Source organism: Raphanus sativus, chromosome 2 (genome assembly GCF_000801105.2).
Source record: "Raphanus sativus cultivar WK10039 chromosome 2, ASM80110v3, whole genome shotgun sequence".
NCBI classification, from domain to species: domain Eukaryota; kingdom Viridiplantae; phylum Streptophyta; class Magnoliopsida; order Brassicales; family Brassicaceae; genus Raphanus; species Raphanus sativus.
In genome coordinates this window covers 25014354-25033429 of record NC_079512.1, presented here as the reverse complement: position 1 = coordinate 25033429, position 19076 = coordinate 25014354, and the positions used below count along the sequence as shown (strand labels likewise).

The following is a 19076-nucleotide window of genomic DNA, read 5'->3' as shown; positions in this document are numbered from 1 at the left end:
TATGGGACATTAATTTGTATCACAAAACATTTAAATTTAGAAAGAAAAAAATAATAAAAATCCAGCGAGTGACGTGCTCTTTTGCATTTTCAAAGTTCTGGGCTTTTCTCTCTCTCTCTGTCTCTCGCTTTCGAGATCAGTCGAAAGGAAGAATCATCGGAAGAAGAAGAAAGAGAAGCTAATGGGTTGGATCCCGTGCTCTGGGAAATCAAATGGGAAGACTAAGAAAAGGAGCAACAGTGACGAAAAGCTCAGCAGGAATTGCTCTCTCTCTACTTCAGGTATTGAGCGATTCTCAATTTACATCTTTTTCGATTCCCTTACTAGGACAAAACTCTAGAAACTCGTAAAGCTGTTGTCTTTAGTACCTCCCTTGTCTGATTCCCCTGAGCTAATGCTGATTAGGGTTTTTGACTTTTTTTTTTTTAAGAAAGAAGATTTGTTATTACTTCGATTCAGTAGCTTCATACTCTTTTTTATCCTTGCTTTGATCCACACTTATGTTAGTATCTTTACGGTAACATCACAGATTATTATCCTCTAGTGGTAGTGTCTTCTGAGCTAATGCATGTTTTTGCTTTACTTCGAGAGCTCGTGTTGGTAGTGTCTTTTGCATTAGTCTTAGTGTAAATGGGTCTGTTTGTTACTATTAGTGGCCTTTCGCCATCAACGATGATGACTTTTGATTTTTGACTCAGAGAAGTTTTTATTGCTATATAAAGTTTGATCTGTTGGTCCTGCTGTTTAAAGCGTTAGATACTTTTGCTGAGTGATCTTATTTCTTCTGGCTTTCTTTCTTTCTTTTTTTTTGTTGGTAGAGAAATCTAAGGCCAAATCGTCTGTGAGTGAATCCAAAAGCAGAGGGTCTGATAACATTGTGGCACAAACATTTACATTCTCTGAGCTAGCCACTGCCACTAGAAACTTCAGGAAAGAATGCCTTATTGGGGAAGGCGGATTTGGTAGAGTTTACAAAGGTTACTTAGCAAGCACTAGCCAGGTTCGTTTCTTTCTTTTCTTCACTCTTTTGAAAGTTAGTAGCAGTCAGTGAAAAGCTTCATGGACATCGTTATTCATTTGTAGACAGCGGCTATCAAGCAACTTGATCATAATGGTTTACAAGGAAACAGAGAGTTCCTCGTTGAGGTTCTCATGTTGAGCCTTCTTCATCACCCAAATCTTGTGAACCTAATCGGTTATTGTGCTGATGGAGATCAACGGCTTCTTGTCTACGAATACATGCCTCTAGGTTCACTTGAAGATCATTTGCACGGTATGCACCTCTTAATATCACATATGCCTATGACTACTACATTTAGATCATCAAAAAGCATATAAATTTATATTTTTTTATCCAGACATTTCACTTGGTAAGCAGCCACTTGACTGGAACACCAGAATGAAGATAGCTGCAGGTGCTGCTAAAGGGTTGGAGTATCTGCACGACAAAACCATGCCTCCAGTGATCTACCGTGATTTGAAATGCTCCAACATTTTGCTCGGCGATGACTACTTCCCGAAGCTATCTGACTTCGGTTTGGCTAAACTTGGCCCAGTGGGTGACAAGTCTCATGTTTCCACTCGTGTTATGGGAACATACGGATACTGTGCTCCCGAGTACGCAATGACAGGACAGCTAACACTCAAATCAGACGTTTATAGCTTCGGTGTGGTTCTTTTGGAGATCATAACCGGTAGGAAAGCCATAGACAATTCTAGATGTACTGGAGAACAGAATCTGGTCGCGTGGGTAAGATATTAAAAAAAAATGAAAACAAACTTTGTTTTCTCTCTCTATTGATTCTTCTTTCTATAGTTGTCTTATATGAAATGCTCTGTTTTTTCAGGCGAGGCCTCTGTTTAAAGACAGGAGGAAATTCTCTCAAATGGCTGATCCAATGCTTCAAGGTCAATACCCTCCGAGAGGATTGTACCAAGCCCTTGCCGTGGCGGCAATGTGCGTGCAAGAGCAGCCGAATCTGAGACCTGTCATTGCTGATGTTGTCACCGCACTCACTTATCTCGCTTCCCAAAAGTTTGATCCTATGGCTCAGCCAGTCCAAGGCTCCCTTTTCGCTCCTGGGACTCCACCTAGATCAAAGAGGGGAGTCTGAAAAAACAAATCTCAGTGCCGTGTGAGTTATTTACACTTTTAGACCGATTCCGAGCTGTCTTCCTTTTTTTAAAAATCGGGATGGGTTTCAGACTAAGCATGAAAGGAGTTTGTTTGTAGATATGTGTAAGAAGAGGGATATTTCATATAGAAGCCGGTTTGTAATGTTTGTTATAGGTAATGAGTCTTCACATGTAATGTAATGTTATGTAGCAACTGCTTTAAAATGTGACAATATTTTATTATATTGTATTATTCAGTAATGTATCTGTTTCATTCCAGAATCACTGTACTATACTATAGTTTCAATAACTTAATGTTAGAAGATTTTGATTGTATTACCATCATCTGTGTTTTTATAGGCGAAAATGTAAAAGTCCATATGCTGTAAACTGTGATGCAAGTGTAGCAATAGAATCATAACAGTAGACTTTGTGAAGCCGTCAAAGGCTCTTAGTCTCTCAAATTATTGTATTATATCATATAGTTTCAACACTATTCGCTTTGTGTTGGATAGATAACAATATTACGACTGACTTTAATTATACATCTTAGTTCATACACTTTTACTGCTTAGTGCTCCTTCCTTACTGCAAATGCAAGAATTAAAAGAAAAAACAAGAGTAAGATTCAGAGACGCTGAAACAATGAGTTTGCATCCTAATTATAAGACTTTTTTGTTACCATGAGTTTTCTCTTGAAAATCTCCACAATCTCCTTAGAGTCGGTCTTTGTTTGTGCATAGGCATCAATCTTGTTCATTTCCTGCAAACATAATATTAATCGGTTTAGTATAATCAATCATTTCACACTTAACATGGAAGATTACATATATATATATATATACCTCGATCCAAGCTGATAGTTTGGGACGTTCTGCAGTAATTTCACACTTGAATAGTTCGTTGAGTACGATTTGAAACCTTTCAATGAAGGGGATATAAGCGATATCAACCTGAAACAATAGATTTTAAGATGATGACAAAAGAAGAAACAAAGGATCTCTCACAAGATATCAAATAGAGAGAGAGAGCCTTTACCAAGCTAAACTGGCCGAGGAAGAATGGTCCGTCATCAAACTTGTATAGAGAGTTTTCCAGATAATCCAACACAGGTGCTGCATGCAGTAAGAAACATTGATATTTTCTTATATTATTTGCTTCCAAAAGGGCACGAAACTTTGAAGAGTTTTTAGAGAGAGTCTCACCAGTTTCTTTAAAAGGATCACTTTTGAGGGACGCCCACATAGTCTTGATGAACGTATCAGTGTACTTCAACAACTCTTCGCCAAACTCTCTTTTTGTTTGATCCTCGGGGAAAAAAAGCGAAGGACCCTCAAAACTGTTATCGAGATACTTGATCAGATCAAGACTCTCACCTATGATTTTCCCATAGTGCTCAAGTGCTGGCACCTGCAATGAGATTAGTATTTTAACTTGGGAACCATATAGTAATATTACTTGATAATGGATAATAAGGTTGTGACCTTGTTTTCTGGATAGACTTTGTCCTTGTACCAAGCAGGCCTATTCCCAAGATCTAAAGGAACTAGTTTAATCTTTTTTTGCAGACCCTACAATCAATCAAAATCCAAAACAAAACCCAAAATCTTACAATAACAGTTTTACAAAAAAAAAAGACAGGAGTAGTTTAAAACTGCATCAAGGACATTAGATTTGTAATACCTTAAAGTTTCTGGTGATCCAAACACGTTGAGCATATGGACAACCGTAGCTTGTGTACAATCTTTTTTAACAAAAAAACAATATAAAGATCACCAAATAAAAAACAACATAAGCAACTACTAAAACGAAGGAAGAAAATGAAGAACCTTGTGGTTCCGTCGAACAGAGCGGGTGGATCGGCTGTGGCATCGAGCGGAGCTGGGCGATCCTCTAAAACACTGTGTGGATCAAAACAAAAGAAACCAAAAATATGAAATTTTCAAAGAAAAAACACACAATCCCAAGAGTTAAGAAGAAGAAGAAAGCTTACGAAGGAGAAGAAGCCATGGACGAAATGTATTCGAAGAATCTGATGATTCTACACAGACACGGGAATCTGACGATAAGCAACGCTAATAAGAACCAGAGTGTGGAAGCGTTACATATGAGATTACACTTGTCGTCGAACACGTGGCAGTTCTAGTGATATTTGTCGGTAATACATAGTGGGCTCTAGTGGATTCGGTTAAGTAAGGGTTAAGGCCCATTTTTTAAACATAAAACCATGCACAACTTCTTTTTTTTTTGTCAATGGTATATTTTATTAACTTGAAAGCCAAGTAATTACATAGTTTTGGTTATGTTCTCTTGCTAACTTAGCTCTCTCGTCTACACTATGTAACCATATTCTAGAGATATAGTGAAAAGTGAAATCTTGCTCCTTTGATAAAGAGTAGATGTCTTGTATCATAGAATGTGCTTCAGTGATACAGACGTTGCTGAGAGTTTCCATATTCATCCCCTGCTTGATCTCATCAATGACTCTTTTGCAGTCACTGAACAGAGCTACATTGGTGAATCTCAAAGCTCTAAGTTGCTGTGTCGCCATTCTCATTGCTAGTGCTTCTGCTTCGAACGCCGTATTTGTAGGTTGGACTGATGAGGAACCTTGCAGTATTTGGATGCCTTGTATGCTATATAAGGACCATCCAATACCACTAGGTTCCGTTTGATTTTTCCATGAAGCATCCACTAGACAGTAGTACTGAGCGGTTTGAGGAATCACCTCTGCTAGAGTTATTTCTCGTGGACTTGAGTTTCTAACAGGTTGCCACTGTTGTTCTTCTTGTGCCATTGCCTGTAAACCATGCACAATTTTCACTGTTTACATTTGCATTTTTTTTTTACCATTATAAATCAAAAACTCTACTCAAGTACATTGGAGATGCAGTAATTGTACTCCTGTATATATCATTTATGCGATCATCTGATGATTGCGAATCTGTAACTTATGAAGAACATAAAAAATATATTATTTCTTATTTAATAAAAGAATATTAAAGCAATGCGTATTAATAGCTACACTCTGACAAAATATCCGTAAATTTGATTCGATTCGTTATTCGTTTGATTTGATCCAAAAAAATTCGGATATCCGTAACTTAATGAATCGAAGCAAATACTAAAATAAAATATCTGTCAAATAAGAAACAAATCAGAAATACCTATTTTTAAAAAAACAAATATCTGATCTAATCTGCAATCTATATATGCATATACATGTATATATAAAATTATCTCTATATATATTTTTAGTTATTTAATCCACTAAATTAATTATTTGGTTATTACATTTTTTAAATTATGTAGTTTTAAATAATTTGTAATGAAATAATATTATTTTATATTAAAGTTTTCCTTTTCTTTTAATATTTTTCAGAAAATGATTTTATTTTTATTTTTTTACCGGATTGACGGATCGATATCCGGTAAAATATATTGATTTTCTGGATATCTGAAAGATACATATCGAATCGAATCAAAAAAAATTAATTATTCGTATGAAGCGGATCGGATCATAGATATCCTTAAAATTTTTGATATCCATTCCAGGTACACCCATACATATTATTATGGTTGGTCTTGGACATTGTTCTAAAATCGGTATAGTTGACGCCTAAGTGTCCACCTAGGCGGTAAACCGGCATAAGAAAATTACTTTCCTAAACTGATTTATTTAAAAATCGGTTTAGTGGGTGTGTAGACCCCCGCTTAGACTCTAATTCCTACAAATCGCCTAAATCAGTTTAGTGGGTGTGTAGACTGTAGACGACCCCCTTAGACTCTACCTCCTGACGATTCTTTAAACAGGACAAAGTTAAATGAAACATTTACTTTACTTTTATATCTTTTTTTGAGTTAAGTTTCCAAATTTATATAAAAAGTTTTTTGAAATCTTTACTAATTATCTATAGCCACCCCCCACCCCAAAAGAAAAATCTTAGGTTAGCCCTGCATATTATATCCATGTTCGGCATGTGTTCACAAGCGGCAGCGACCAACATTCCAAAACTCAAAGAGGAAATGATAAAACTTAAAAAAAGAAGGATGAAAAAATGGACGGAATCCATATTTTCCAGTCGCGGAAAAGAGAGAGAAAAGAAAAATGATGACGCTATTTAATTCAGCACACAAACATTACCGGATTCTGTCCATTGCGTTCATTTTGTTTCCGATCATTGATAAGAGAAGAAGAAAATTACATTAAAAGAAATATTACATAAAAAATTCAGTCGCTCCTGTTGGTCGCAGCGATCAGTTAACGAACAGAGCTTATTTGTATTATAAAGTACATCATGAAAAAGAAAATAGCAGAAAAATGAAAAATCAAAAGTTAGAACAAAGTTCTCAACAAACCAACTTCAACATCGTACGTTACTTTTAGCAAAAAAAAAAAACATCGTACGTTACTAAGAAAGCAAACATTAAAGTTTCAGACAGTTTTTCCCCATGCTAAACACCTGTAGAGTACTGATGTATATGTGTTTAGAGTTTGGAAACTTGATTTTGGTATAGTATAGATTTTGAAGCTCTTAGCATGTAACGACTCTTCATATACTTGATGACTTGCTGTCGGTTTACTTTCGTCTGGCTATAAGCATCTATCTTATTCATTTCCTGCACAAAGTTCGTGATAACTATGTCTTTTTTTTTTTGTAAACTAAATGTGATAACTATGTCATTACGTTACATCACCTAATTTAGTGTGTGTGTGCATGAATATATATGACTGTTATATATACCTTGATCCAAGTAGCTAATTTTGGACGACCTAGAGTAATGTCATACTTAAAAGCATCTTCAAGGAGGGGTTGAACGCGTTCAATCACTGTGATAAAAGCTATATCAACCTAGGCAAAATAAAAAACATAATAGTTATGATCCATTTGGAAGTGAAGATTGCGATTTGCATTAGTAATTAATTTAGAAACCAGTTTCATTTTTTTTACCAAACTAAGCTTGCCAAGGAAGAATGGGCCTTCGTTGAACTTGTGCAAAACATTTTCCAAATGATCAAAGACCGGTGCTACAACAAAAACGTGGAGTTTTAGTGCGACTTCTAGGATTTATAGGCATAGGCTCATACATTTTAGCTTCTAGGAACTTGGGCGATTATTTCAAACTCATGTTTGCATTTGAGTTTACTATACAAAACAACATCAACTATATATGTTGACAAAAAAATTAGAACAGAATATATTGTAATTTGCAAACACAGAGGAAGTTTTTTCTTCTCATTTGTATTAAAAAAATGCAAGACCATAAAAAGCAATAAAAAGCTTGTCTTTTCATTTTTATGATAAACACACACACACACACACAAACACACACATATATATATATATATATATATATATATATATATATATATATGCCAATCAAACGTGCCAAACATATCTTACTTGATTCTTTAGCCGGGTTGCCTCTGAACGAGCCAATGACTATGTTAATGAATGTTGTATTGCTATATTTCATCAAGTATTCACCAAGCTCTCTTTTTTCAGGATCCTATAAAAAGACAAAAGCTTACTTTCCCATTAAGAATGATCACATATAGCATATGACGACAATTTTGACCCCAAAAAATAGCATATGACGACAATATATACAAGTTATTTAACATCGAATATCCGTACCTTGGGATAAAGTGAAGGCCCGTCGAAATTGCCATCAATATATTTGATCACGTCCAAACTTTCTGTAATGACTTTGCCATTGTGTTCAAGTGCAGGAACCTTAATTTTTTTTTTTTTTTTGAACTTACAGGAACCTTAATTTACAATCAAGAATTACTCTTCTCTTTCAACGAAAGTCTTCGTTACACATAAGGAAGTTTATTAAAAACAGACTGTAACTGTAAAATCATTGTCATCGAATATAGCCTCGAATAGAAAATCATTTACAATATTAAAATAATAATGATAATGTCAATGCATTGGCAAAAGCTTCATATAAGAACTGCACAAACCTTTTTACTGGCTAAACTTATTCATTGTTATCAAATGGAATCATACAAAAATCACTAGAAAATTTATGTAAACAAATTATTACATATAAAATACATAATACGATATTTGATTAATTTTTTAAAAAAGAATTTCACCTTCACATAGCTTGAGACGGTCCCATCTTCTATTAAAACTTAATCTACTGTATATATACAGATTTCATTGTAATTCTTAAGATACTAATTGAAGTTATATTTACCATGCTTGCTGGATTTACTCTCTCTTTATACCAACTTGGCTTGTTAAAGAGGTTTATAGGAACCAACTCGATTTTCTCTTGCAGACCCTGAAACTCTCAAACAATGAAATCAATATAGTTGCTTTTAAGAATAATCTTTGGTTTGCATTTACATCAGCACGTATTTTCATATCAAGAATTTACCACATTGGAAAGAGACGACACATAGACAAAAGTTTAGTAAGACTATTGATTTATTTAGCTTCGATTAGCGTATAGAGATGGAATGTCATTTTTCCATCCAAGAATAAACAAAAAATTGTCCAAGAATGACTTTGCAAAAAAAAAAAAACGTATAGCTGACTTTGATTATTTTAAGATTTATAAGGTTATATACTAATTCATGGCCATGAATAAGTGTTAACCGTAATAATCTTTGGTTGTTTAAGTATTATTTTAATATTCATCTTTGGTTGTAAACTATAACCTTTGTGCTACAGCGGATCTTGATTCCATGGCCATTGTTTATAGATTTGAAACATTTATCATATCATTAAACATGCTTCTTTGACGCAAACACAAACCAAGACACAACATGTAGACCGAAAAAAAAATCTCAAACATATGTACAGCTAGTGTAATTAACTCTTTTCATAAACAATCAAATCAAAGATTAGTACGTTAGTAAATGCATATAAAGATGACCGTTTGCAGCCTAAAGATTTAATAAAATGAGACCAGAAAAGAGGGAACAATAAATTGTACCTTGTAGTTTCTTGTAATCCAGGCACGTTGTGCATATGGAGAGACGTAGCTCATATACAACCTTTTTCGATTTATAGTTTTCGGAAACAACAATTAACAATCTAAAGTTAATCGATCAGTCCATTAAAAACGTACATCTAATGATTCATAAATACGTTTTTTTTGTAGGTTAAAGCAGGAAGCTTTAGGAAAAGGAGATAAAGAGAATACTATTGATCTTTATTCATCAAAGCTTGAGGGTTTTCAAACGTTCACTCAACATATAAATACATAACTTGAGAAGTAACTAGAACTCTGACAGCTGTTGCTCTGACAGCTATTCGACCTGATCCATAAGCACACCGTAACGGTTTCTGAGCTGCATCGTAGCTGGTAACGCCACCGTACTCTTCTCCTCTTTTGTCGTTCTGTTTTGATGTTTGACTGGTAAGGTTACCGTTGCTCTTTGTCGTGTAGTTGCAGCTTGATAATTGGGCTTTGTTGGGAACTGGCCCAATGTCTTAGTCGGATGATCATAGAGTAGCCTGTTGGGCTTAATACTCCCCCGCAAACTCGAGGTGGGCGAATGATCAACTCCGAGTTTGTATCGAAGATCAACAAAGCTGTGATGAGGCAAGGACTTCGTGAAGATATCCGCCAGTTGCTGAGCTGCAGGGATGTGATATACAATGAGAGAACCATCTGCAACCTTCTCACGAGCAAAATGGTAGTGTGTAGCGAAGTGCTTAGACTTTCGATGAAGCACCGGGTTTGCTGTTAAATGAACTGCAGACAGATTGTCGCAGTATATCTCTGCTGCATCCAACTGAGTTACTCCAACACTTTTAAGCATCAGACTGATCCAAGCTAACTCAGCTGCTGTGTCAGAAAGCGTTCTGTACTCTGCCTCAGTTGATGAGCGAGCGACAGAGTCTTGACGTTTAGCTGACCAGGAGACAAGGTTCGAGCCAAGAAACGTGCAGAAACCACCAGTTGATCTTCTAGTGTCTTGACAGCCACCCCAATCACTATCGCAATAAGCACGAACCTGAGTATCAGTGTTTGCTTCAAGCGTTAGTCCCATCTCCAAAGTGCCTTTAAGATACCGCAGGATGCGTTTCATGAGATAAAAGTCAGAGACCGTAGGTTCATGCATCTTTTGACAGACCAGATTGACTGCAAATTGGATGTCTGGTCTCGTCAAAGTAAGGTACTGTAATTTCCCAGCTAAGCTTCTGAAGTACTTGGGATTAGAGAAGAGCTCATCTTGATGTGGGACTCTATCCAACTGCAGAGGTAGTGGAGTTGGCATAGGCGCACAATCAAGCATTCCAGCAGCCTTGAGAAGATCTGTGGCGTACTTGGACTGATTAAGAAACAAGCCAGTGTCAGTAAACTGTGCTTGAATGCCCAAGAAGTAGCTCAGAGGCCCCATATCTTTCATTCTGAACATCTTCTTAAGTGACTTCAGAAGCGTCTCAACCAGAACAGAGTTGCTTCCTGTGAGAACCATGTCATCGACATAGAGAAGGAGAAACATGATATCCTGTCCTCTGATGTAGACAAACAAAGACGGATCACTTGCATCGCACACAAACCCGAACGCAATGAGATAGGAGCTGAATTTATCAAACCAAGCCCTCGGTGCTTGTTTGAGTCCATAGATGGCTTTGTGAAGAAGACACACATAGTCAGGATGTTCTTTGCTGTGAAAACCCGGCGGTTGACTTAGGATCAAACTTGTTCTGTGAGTAAGGCCTGAGATAAGGATAACATGCACTTCCAAAGACACGGAGAGAAGTGTAGACAGGAGGAGTTCCATTGAGAAGCTCAAACGGACTGATCATTTTCTCATTCACCGAAGTCGGCAGGAGGTTGCTCAAGAACGAGGCAGTAAACAGAGCTTCAACCCAAAGTTCTTGAGGCATATGACTTTGATAGAGCATCGACAGACCAAGCTCTGTGATGTACCTGTGGCGTCTCTCTGCTATGCCATTTTGCTCCGGAGTGTGAGGACAAGAGATGAAGTGTTTGATGCCATTTGCAGCCAGATGTTGAGACATGTTTTTGTTGACAAACTCTCCCCCGCCATCTGACTGAAACACACTTATCTTCTGATTGTATTGGTTTTCCACTTGTTGTTGAAACAGTTTAAAGACGGAGAATACATCAGATTTCAACTTAAGCGGATAAAACCAACAATATCTTGAGTAATTGTCAATGAATACAATGTAAAACCGGAAACCCTGAACAGATACAATCGGTGCCGGACCCCATACATCACAGTGTATTCTCTCAAGAATTCTACTTGCTCGAAAATCAGAACTAGAAAAGGGAAGTTTGCATGTCTTGCCAACTTGACACGCTTCACACATTGACTTGGAAGTCTTATTGTAGGAGATGGCCTTTATTGCAGAGAGATGCTTCAATACTTTATCATTCGGATGACCTAGACGCCAGTGCCAGACTATATCACTTGCAAGTTGCTGCCTTGAAGAGTAGAAAGACACTAGCTGAGGAACATCCAACCGGTACAAGCCTTTAACTTTGTTGCCCTGACTGAGGACCCTGCGTGTTGCCTTGTCCTTAACATACACACGAGCAGAGTCAAAAGTGAATTCACACGGGAAGTCATCAGTAAGCTTAGACACTGACAGCAGTGATTTCGTTATAGCAGGACATATCAGGACATCAGACAACGGAATATTACCTGAGCCAGTCGGAATGGAAGCAGACCCGACATGAGTGATTGGTAAGAACTCACCATTACCAACCATAACTTGATCTGAACCACCATAAGGCTGAGCAGTATCTAGATGTTGAACAGAGTTGGTGACATGGTGAGAAGAGCCACTGTCAGGAAACCATTCAGCACCAGGGTAGGCTCCATTCGGTTGTGCAGAGGCAGTCATCAACATGTTAGCTTGAGGAGGATCTTGAACAACAAAGTTCTGATCGAAGCGTTTGTAACACTTGAAGGCTGGATGACCATACTTTCCGCAAATCTGGCAAGTGGGGCGTTGATGGGTTTGGCCTTGAGCGCTGTGACCAAACTGTTGAGGAAAGCCTCTTCCTTGCGTTGAGTAAGAGCCACGGCCTCCACGATAACCTCCTCTTTGACCTCTGCCACGGTTTGAGTAGCCACCACGGTTGGTGTAGAAGGCTTGATGAGTGTTAACTTCTGCAGTAGCTTCGTAAGACTTGAGCTTTTCTTCAAACCCTGTGAGTTTGTAGACAACATCTTCAAAGCATGGACCCGGGGGAAGGTCCATAGCATGCTCAATCACGGTACATACTGACTCATACTCACGACCAAGGCCGTTTAACACACCGTAGATCTTCTCAGGTTCAGTGATAGGCGCACCAATAGAGTCCAACTGATCACAAAGCGACTTGATTTCAGAGAGATAAACAGTCATCGTTCTGTTACCTTTGACTGTTGTTTGAATGCGCCTTTGGAGATCGAGTTTCCTTGAAGCAGACACTCTGTTGTATTTTTGAGCTAAGGCAAGCCAGACATCGTGAGAGGAGTGCAAGCCGTAGACAGATTTGAGAGCATCTTCAGAAAGTGTGCCGTAGATCCAGGCGAGAATCAGTTGATCTTTCTGAGTCCAGCGAAGAAACTCAGGATTTGCAGCTTCGACATCTTGATCTCCTTCACGAACGGTCACCGTCGGAGGAGGGCGTGGGTGGGTACCAGTCACGTAGCCAAGGAGCGTCTGACTGGCTAAGAACTGCTCGAACTGGAGCTTCCAAAGGAGATAGTTACCCTCCTTAAGCTTGAGAGTAACCACATGCGTGAGTGTAAGAGACGTAACCGAAACAGGATCTGGATTACCATCCATGGCGTGATACCATGTAGGTTAAAGCAGGAAGCTTTAGGAAAAGGAGATAAAGAGAATACTATTGATCTTTATTCATCAAAGCTTGAGGGTTTTCAAACGTTCACTCAACATATAAATACATAACTTGAGAAGTAACTAGAACTCTGACAGCTGTTGCTCTGACAGCTATTCGACCTGATCCATAAGCACACCGTAACGGTTTCTGAGCTGCATCGTAGCTGGTAACGCCACCGTACTCTTCTCCTCTTTTGTCGTTCTGTTTTGATGTTTGACTGGTAAGGTTACCGTTGCTCTTTGTCGTGTAGTTGCAGCTTGATAATTGGGCTTTGTTGGGAACTGGCCCAATGTCTTAGTCGGATGATCATAGAGTAGCCTGTTGGGCTTAATATTTTTTTCCTTGAAGACGTTTTGACTAATGTTAGTATTAAAAAGAAACCTAGTGGTGCCATCGAACATAGCAGGAGGGTTGGAGGTAGCATCGAGCGAAGCTGGACCATTTCCTTCGAAACTTCTGGAGAAAGAGATAAAAGTTACAGAAGATGAGTTTACAGAGGAGACTCTATGAACTGGCATGGACACGAATATACTTACAGAGGAGAACCCATGGACGATCTCTAAGACTTTGTTGTTTGTCTCTTTCAATGTTCAAGTGTTCTTTAAGTACTATGTTTCCTCAGGTCTTTGTTTTTTGTTAAAACTGCATAGATGCTTTAAGCATACCCATGTGCATGCAGGTATCTAAATTATTTTTGCTGTAGTATCGTTTGTCAACTTATTCGTTGGGCAGCTAATATCACATGACAGCAAACAAAAAATTTAACAAATGAGTTAGTGGATAATATCAAATTATTTTTTGTTTAACAAATTAAAAATATAAAATATACCTTAACAAACATATGCGTTTGATCGGTTACACAATAATCTTTCAATTACACACAAAAATTTACATTTCAGAATGTGGCTAATTGGTTGGATTGTAAGACTTTCTAGAACATTATTTTTCTCGTGCTGTAACTTTTAAATTATTACCGATATATCTTACTAAAACCATGACAATGGCCAGGGCTAGCATGTATAAAGTATAACGGATCTGATAAAGACATGTCTATATATTGAGATTCATATATATACATAAGAATATGAATATTCTGTTTTGCTTGTTTTCGCTCTGCTTGTGCGTTGTGTTTAGCCAGGGGCCGAGCAAGGGACCTCCAATAAGGTTAGACTTCCAAGCGGAATTTTTATAAGGCGATAGAAGGTATTGGAACCAATTCGGATTTTGAAAAATAAAATGTCTATACATTGAGACTTGCATACACTGATACACACATTGTATACAAAAGTTCCACATAACATTTTTTTAAATGATATGCTCCACATAACATTTATTAAGAACGATGCGAAATGGTTGAAATCCAGACACTTGTAGCACACACACGTACATAGTAACGTTCACACACGATCTTCTTCATAAGCCAACATGGCCGCGCGATGACTCGGTATACAATTTTACTGCATAAGGAAACCGTAATCGATTAACTTTGGTTATCAGTGTTAACCGGACTAAGTAAGACCGGACTAACCAAATTTATTTTCCTTTTTTCGTTTTCCCCTTTTTATAACGTGTAAACTCGATTAAACCCATTGTGTTAAAAAAAACTCGATTAAACCCCAATATTTTCGGTTATTTTTTTGTTTGTTCAAAACGTTTTTTTTTAGCTTGAAGAACTTTCAAAAGAGTTTGTAACAAACAAAAACATAAACAAAAATCAAGAGAATTTAGGTTTAAATAGTTTGGTTTGATTTCGGTTGTGGCCATGGCTAGTTTAATTTAACAAGAAAAACTGCAACTGAGTTTTTTATTTTTTTTATTTTACTGAAGTTTTCAATATCATTAACTGAATAATGAAATATTTGATTACAATAGAAATTGAAATCCTAGTTGCTTAAAATAAAGGAAGATCTAAAGATGTTCACAGGAAACATAACTTAGAACTAAAGCATTGCCACAAGTTTTTTCCATTTAGTGACTGTTAAATATTATTCATCAAAAAAAAAAAACCATTTGTACATCTGATAACCTTTTGAGTTTTTTTTTTTTGAACACAACCTTTTGAGCTTAAATTGTGGAATAAAGAATAAAACGAATTCTTCTAAGCTAAACTTTTCATCTGGATCCAAACCGAGTAATTTTCAGGCCACGGTTTGGTTCATTTTAAACGACGACGTACTTCCTATGGTTCATTTTAAATGAATAGTCTTCCTAAATATGTGTGTTTTAGAGTTTAAAAACGCGATTGGTACTGTAGAGATTTAAAAACTCTTACCATGAACTTCTTGAAATAATTAATGACATATTCCGAGTCGGTTTTGGTCTGCGTATATGCAACCATCTTATCCATTTCCTGCGCATGATACTTTGAAGTAAACTACGCAGCTTAATTAATCATATAAAAGCCTTAATGCGTATTGAGTGTATACCTCAATCCAAGCAGCTAGTTTTGGACGTCCAGCAGCAATATCGTACTTGAAAACTTCGCCGAGGAAGACTTGAAATCGTTGGACGAATGGAATATATGCGACATCAACCTTATAAAATCGAGAAAAGTTTTATCCATTTTGAAGCTAAAGGTTCACATTTAGCACCTATTAAGATAAAAGGATTTATATATACCAAGCTAAGGTCGCCGAGGAAGAATGGACCATCCTCAAACTTTTGTAAAGCATTTTCCAAGTGATCGAAGACAGATGCTGCATACATTAAAACAAATATTTTCAGCTTCTAATGACTCAAGTTGCGATGGGATAACTTTATTGTTTCAAAAGAAATATTGGTGTTTACCTAACAAATTAAACAAAAAGATAATCGTATAGTAATTCGAACTATCAAACATTTTTCAGTTCTTCAAGTACTTTTGGCAAACACTCTGCTTGCATTTGATTCATAACTAACTTCCAAAAATATTGACTAAAGAGCTGCAAATTAAACACATATGTCGCCTAATAAAACTAACGAGTCATAAGGAAATCAACTAGATCATGACCCGCTCTACCGAGCGGGAGTCAATTTTTCTTTTATCTTTGTTTCTATTAAATTTACTAAATGTTATACATGATTGCAATGTGTATTAATATAAAATTTTGATAAATAACAATGTGTACTAATGTGTTTAAATAAGTAATGTGTTTAATTACTAAATTTGATTTTTAAATTTTATGATAACGTGAAGTAGATTTTTATATATATTATTTAAAATATATAGTGCTATATATTTTGTATTTTCAACATTTATCATATAAAACTTACACTGAGGTATTATTTATATGAAAATATGTGTAACATAATATATAAATATATTATATAAACATATCTACGATTTTCGCAAAGGCCATGCGCACCCGCACGGGTTTTATTTTTAAAATGTATTCTATATTGTTTAGTTTTATGTAGTATCGAGTTTGTATAATTCAATTTTGTGTTTAAAGAACAATATCAAATATGTCTTTATGTAAAAATAACACTTTGCAAGCGCGAGTTGTGTCTTTTTATTGTAACACAAAATTTTATATAAAACTTATGTTTTTTTGTACATTACGAAATTTAATTTTTTAAAATAACTATTACATAATTTCAAAGTGAATTTTATCTCTGAGGTCTAATATATTTTGTGTGTAATGGTTCAAAGCATTTTCGATATATATTATATTTCAGTTTGGTTTGTTTTTAGTATTATTGTATAAGTATAATACTATACAATATTACTATATTCTATACAATATATAAAGCTATGTGTTATTTGTTTTAGAAAGTACATCAGGCCCAACGTAGTTAAAGAATAATCATATCTTTATGTATGTGTCTGTGATTTATCTACTTAATGTTATTCGTACTAATAAAATCAATATGACCAATGAAAGTATACTGATCAATTTAAAATGAATTGTATAAGGTAATTCTAAAACGATTAATATTTTTAGTATTTTTAGTATATATCTTATTTAAATCGATATGTAATAAATGTGAAAATCATATATGGAATATGGACAAAAGAAGAATTGTATTTAAGGAAATACATCAATGCAAAGTTAGACTATAGTACATATTATATATAAAGAATGGGACATTTAATTTAAATATATGAGGTCCACCTTTAAAATCCACATAGAAGAAGTTGTAATGTTTCTGATTTAATAAGATAAGATCTTACCCGTATCTTTAGCCGGATCACCTTTGAAAGAGTCAAACACAACTTTAATGAATGTTGTATCAACATATTTCAACATGTCTTCACCAAAGTCTCTCTTTTCAGGATCCTAGACAAAAGAAATGATCACATCGAAGGGTTATTACATAACCTGACAAGATCAACAAGTTATAACGTCAAATATGTACGTGAAGGAAATCTAAACACAGTCTTACCAGGGGGTAAAGTGAATGTCCCTCGAAATTACTATCCACATATTTGATTAAATCTAGACTCTCCCCCATGATTTTGCCATTGTGTTCAAGAGCAGGCACCTACATATATCATTGTTACGATTCTAGACTCTTATATTGTCACTTATAAGGAACCTTAAAATATAAGGACTTCAAATATCGGTCGATCAAGATGGATATTTGATGGGAGACATTTTCTTGTGTGATTTCTAAGAGAGAAAATAAAGGTCTTATACCTTGTTTGCAGGGTTTACTTTCTCCTTGAACCAAGCTGGTCTATTAGGAAGGTCTATAGGAACCAATTTGATCTTCTCTTGCAGACCCTTTAACCCCCAACACCAAAAACAATTAGACACTGGTACTTTTAAAAGAAATCATGTCATCATATACAAAAAAAAGAAGCTGAAACCAAAGTAAAAGAAAAAGAACAAGTACCTTGAGGTTTCTGGTAATCCAAACACGTTGTGCGAATGGGCAGGTATAGCTTATGTACAACCTTTATTGTCTCCATTTTTGAGTATTGAATAAAACTAAGGTTAGTGCAACCCATCAATAGCTCATGGACAATATTTTTTTGAAGCTTAAATAAATTAGTAAAAAAGAAAAACCTCGTGGTTCCGTCGAATAAAGCAGGTAGATCGGAGGTAGCATCAAGCGGAACTTGACGATCTTCTACCAAACTTCTCCCAATAAACAAAAAGGAAAAGAAGATAAAGTTAGATGTTAACACAAGAACCACTTTATGTAATCACGAAACCTGATAAAGTTAGAAATCCCATGAAAACAAGAAGAGGAAACCAGAAGCCGATTAAGATTCGAGGAAAATCACGAGGAAACCGAGAATCTTATTCTTACAGAGGAGGTAAAGCCATGGATATGATCGATTCGCTTCAGAGGATTACTAAAGATAGATGATGTGTGTTTTTATACATGAATGATCGATCAAACATATAAAGCCACTTATATAACACACACTCGATGAAAAGCATGGTTCATGCTTACTGGACCAGCTAACAGTAACAGGTGGAGCGTCAATGTTTGATGCTCTCTGGCGTTGAATTGTCCAAATGTGCTTGTCATCGTCAGTGTTCAAAACTTCAAAGTAATAATTAAGAACTAAATACCGAAAAACTGAAAGCATGGTTCATGGTGCTTACTGGACCAGCCAACAGTAACAGGTGGAGCGTCAATGTTTGATGCTCTCCGGCGTTGAATTGTCCAAATGTGCTTGTCATCGTCAGTGTTCAAAGTAATAATTAAGAACTAAATACCGAAAAAATGTTCGAAACCTTTTTTTGTGAGCTATGTTAATTTGATGTGATAATCCTTTTTCTGTGTATAAAATTTAAAAAGCTAAAGTTGGCTTATCAGTTGTTCTTTTGTTAAAAAAAAATTATTACTCCAATTGAACTTGAAAAATAAAGAAAGAAGGGTGGTGTGACTGGTGTCCATACCATCCACGCCGTTTTAAGCGACCTTACCTAACCATCTATGTTCGATTTTGTATAGATAGATATATAAAGAATAGCTTAATTATTAAATGATGGAACTAAACTTATTGTAGATATAATACAAAACAATAGTTGCAAATGTTGAATATTCCGATTTGACAAATTATCCACATGGCGATGAAGTTCCGGCGCCTCTTTCTTTCGTCCGTCTCTGGAAAAGCAAAGCCACGTTAGTAGACACGTGTATCTCATGCATTCAAGCTTATCCGTGTATTTTGGGCTGAATGAAATTAT

The 19076-nt window shown here is 36.0% G+C and overlaps 5 protein-coding genes across 5 annotated transcripts; 1 reads left to right on the top strand and 4 right to left on the bottom strand.

Annotated features, from left to right (window-relative positions):
* Positions 1-57: 57 nt before the first annotated feature.
* LOC108817576 (probable serine/threonine-protein kinase PBL7) lies at positions 58-2376 on the top strand. The gene is made up of 5 exons (XM_018590308.2): positions 58-281; positions 819-1000; positions 1084-1273; positions 1359-1750; positions 1848-2376. Exons 1-5 carry the CDS (start codon positions 182-184, stop codon positions 2112-2114), a joined length of 1131 nt encoding a protein of 376 aa, XP_018445810.1. The 5' UTR covers positions 58-181; the 3' UTR covers positions 2115-2376.
* A 149-nt stretch (positions 2377-2525) lies between these two features.
* Positions 2526-4238, bottom strand: LOC108827493 (glutathione S-transferase L3). The gene is made up of 9 exons (XM_018600903.2): positions 4109-4238; positions 3945-4016; positions 3799-3859; positions 3600-3686; positions 3321-3525; positions 3154-3230; positions 2961-3068; positions 2798-2878; positions 2526-2703 (listed from the first exon to the last, which is right to left on the bottom strand). Exons 1-9 carry the CDS (start codon positions 4123-4125, stop codon positions 2701-2703), a joined length of 711 nt encoding a protein of 236 aa, XP_018456405.1. The 5' UTR covers positions 4126-4238; the 3' UTR covers positions 2526-2700.
* A 143-nt stretch (positions 4239-4381) lies between these two features.
* On the bottom strand, positions 4382-4912 carry LOC108838730 (uncharacterized). Its single transcript, XM_018611612.1, has one exon. It carries the CDS (start codon positions 4910-4912, stop codon positions 4382-4384), a length of 531 nt encoding a protein of 176 aa, XP_018467114.1.
* A 1453-nt stretch (positions 4913-6365) lies between these two features.
* On the bottom strand, positions 6366-13498 carry LOC130508647 (glutathione S-transferase L1-like). Its single transcript, XM_057004248.1, has 9 exons — positions 13485-13498; positions 13330-13404; positions 9070-9130; positions 8326-8412; positions 7755-7853; positions 7521-7626; positions 7068-7144; positions 6861-6968; positions 6366-6735 (listed from the first exon to the last, which is right to left on the bottom strand). The coding sequence occupies exons 1-9, from the start codon at positions 13496-13498 to the stop codon at positions 6604-6606; spliced, it is 759 nt and encodes a 252-aa protein (XP_056860228.1). The 3' UTR covers positions 6366-6603.
* Positions 13499-14150: 652 nt separating this feature from the next.
* LOC108829922 (glutathione S-transferase L1) lies at positions 14151-18344 on the bottom strand. Its single transcript, XM_018603525.2, has 10 exons — positions 18187-18344; positions 17940-18011; positions 17767-17827; positions 17568-17654; positions 17314-17412; positions 17102-17207; positions 15568-15644; positions 15375-15482; positions 15221-15298; positions 14151-14405 (listed from the first exon to the last, which is right to left on the bottom strand). The coding sequence occupies exons 1-10, from the start codon at positions 18201-18203 to the stop codon at positions 14403-14405; spliced, it is 708 nt and encodes a 235-aa protein (XP_018459027.1). The 5' UTR covers positions 18204-18344; the 3' UTR covers positions 14151-14402.
* Between the last annotated feature and the right edge of the window lie 732 nt (positions 18345-19076).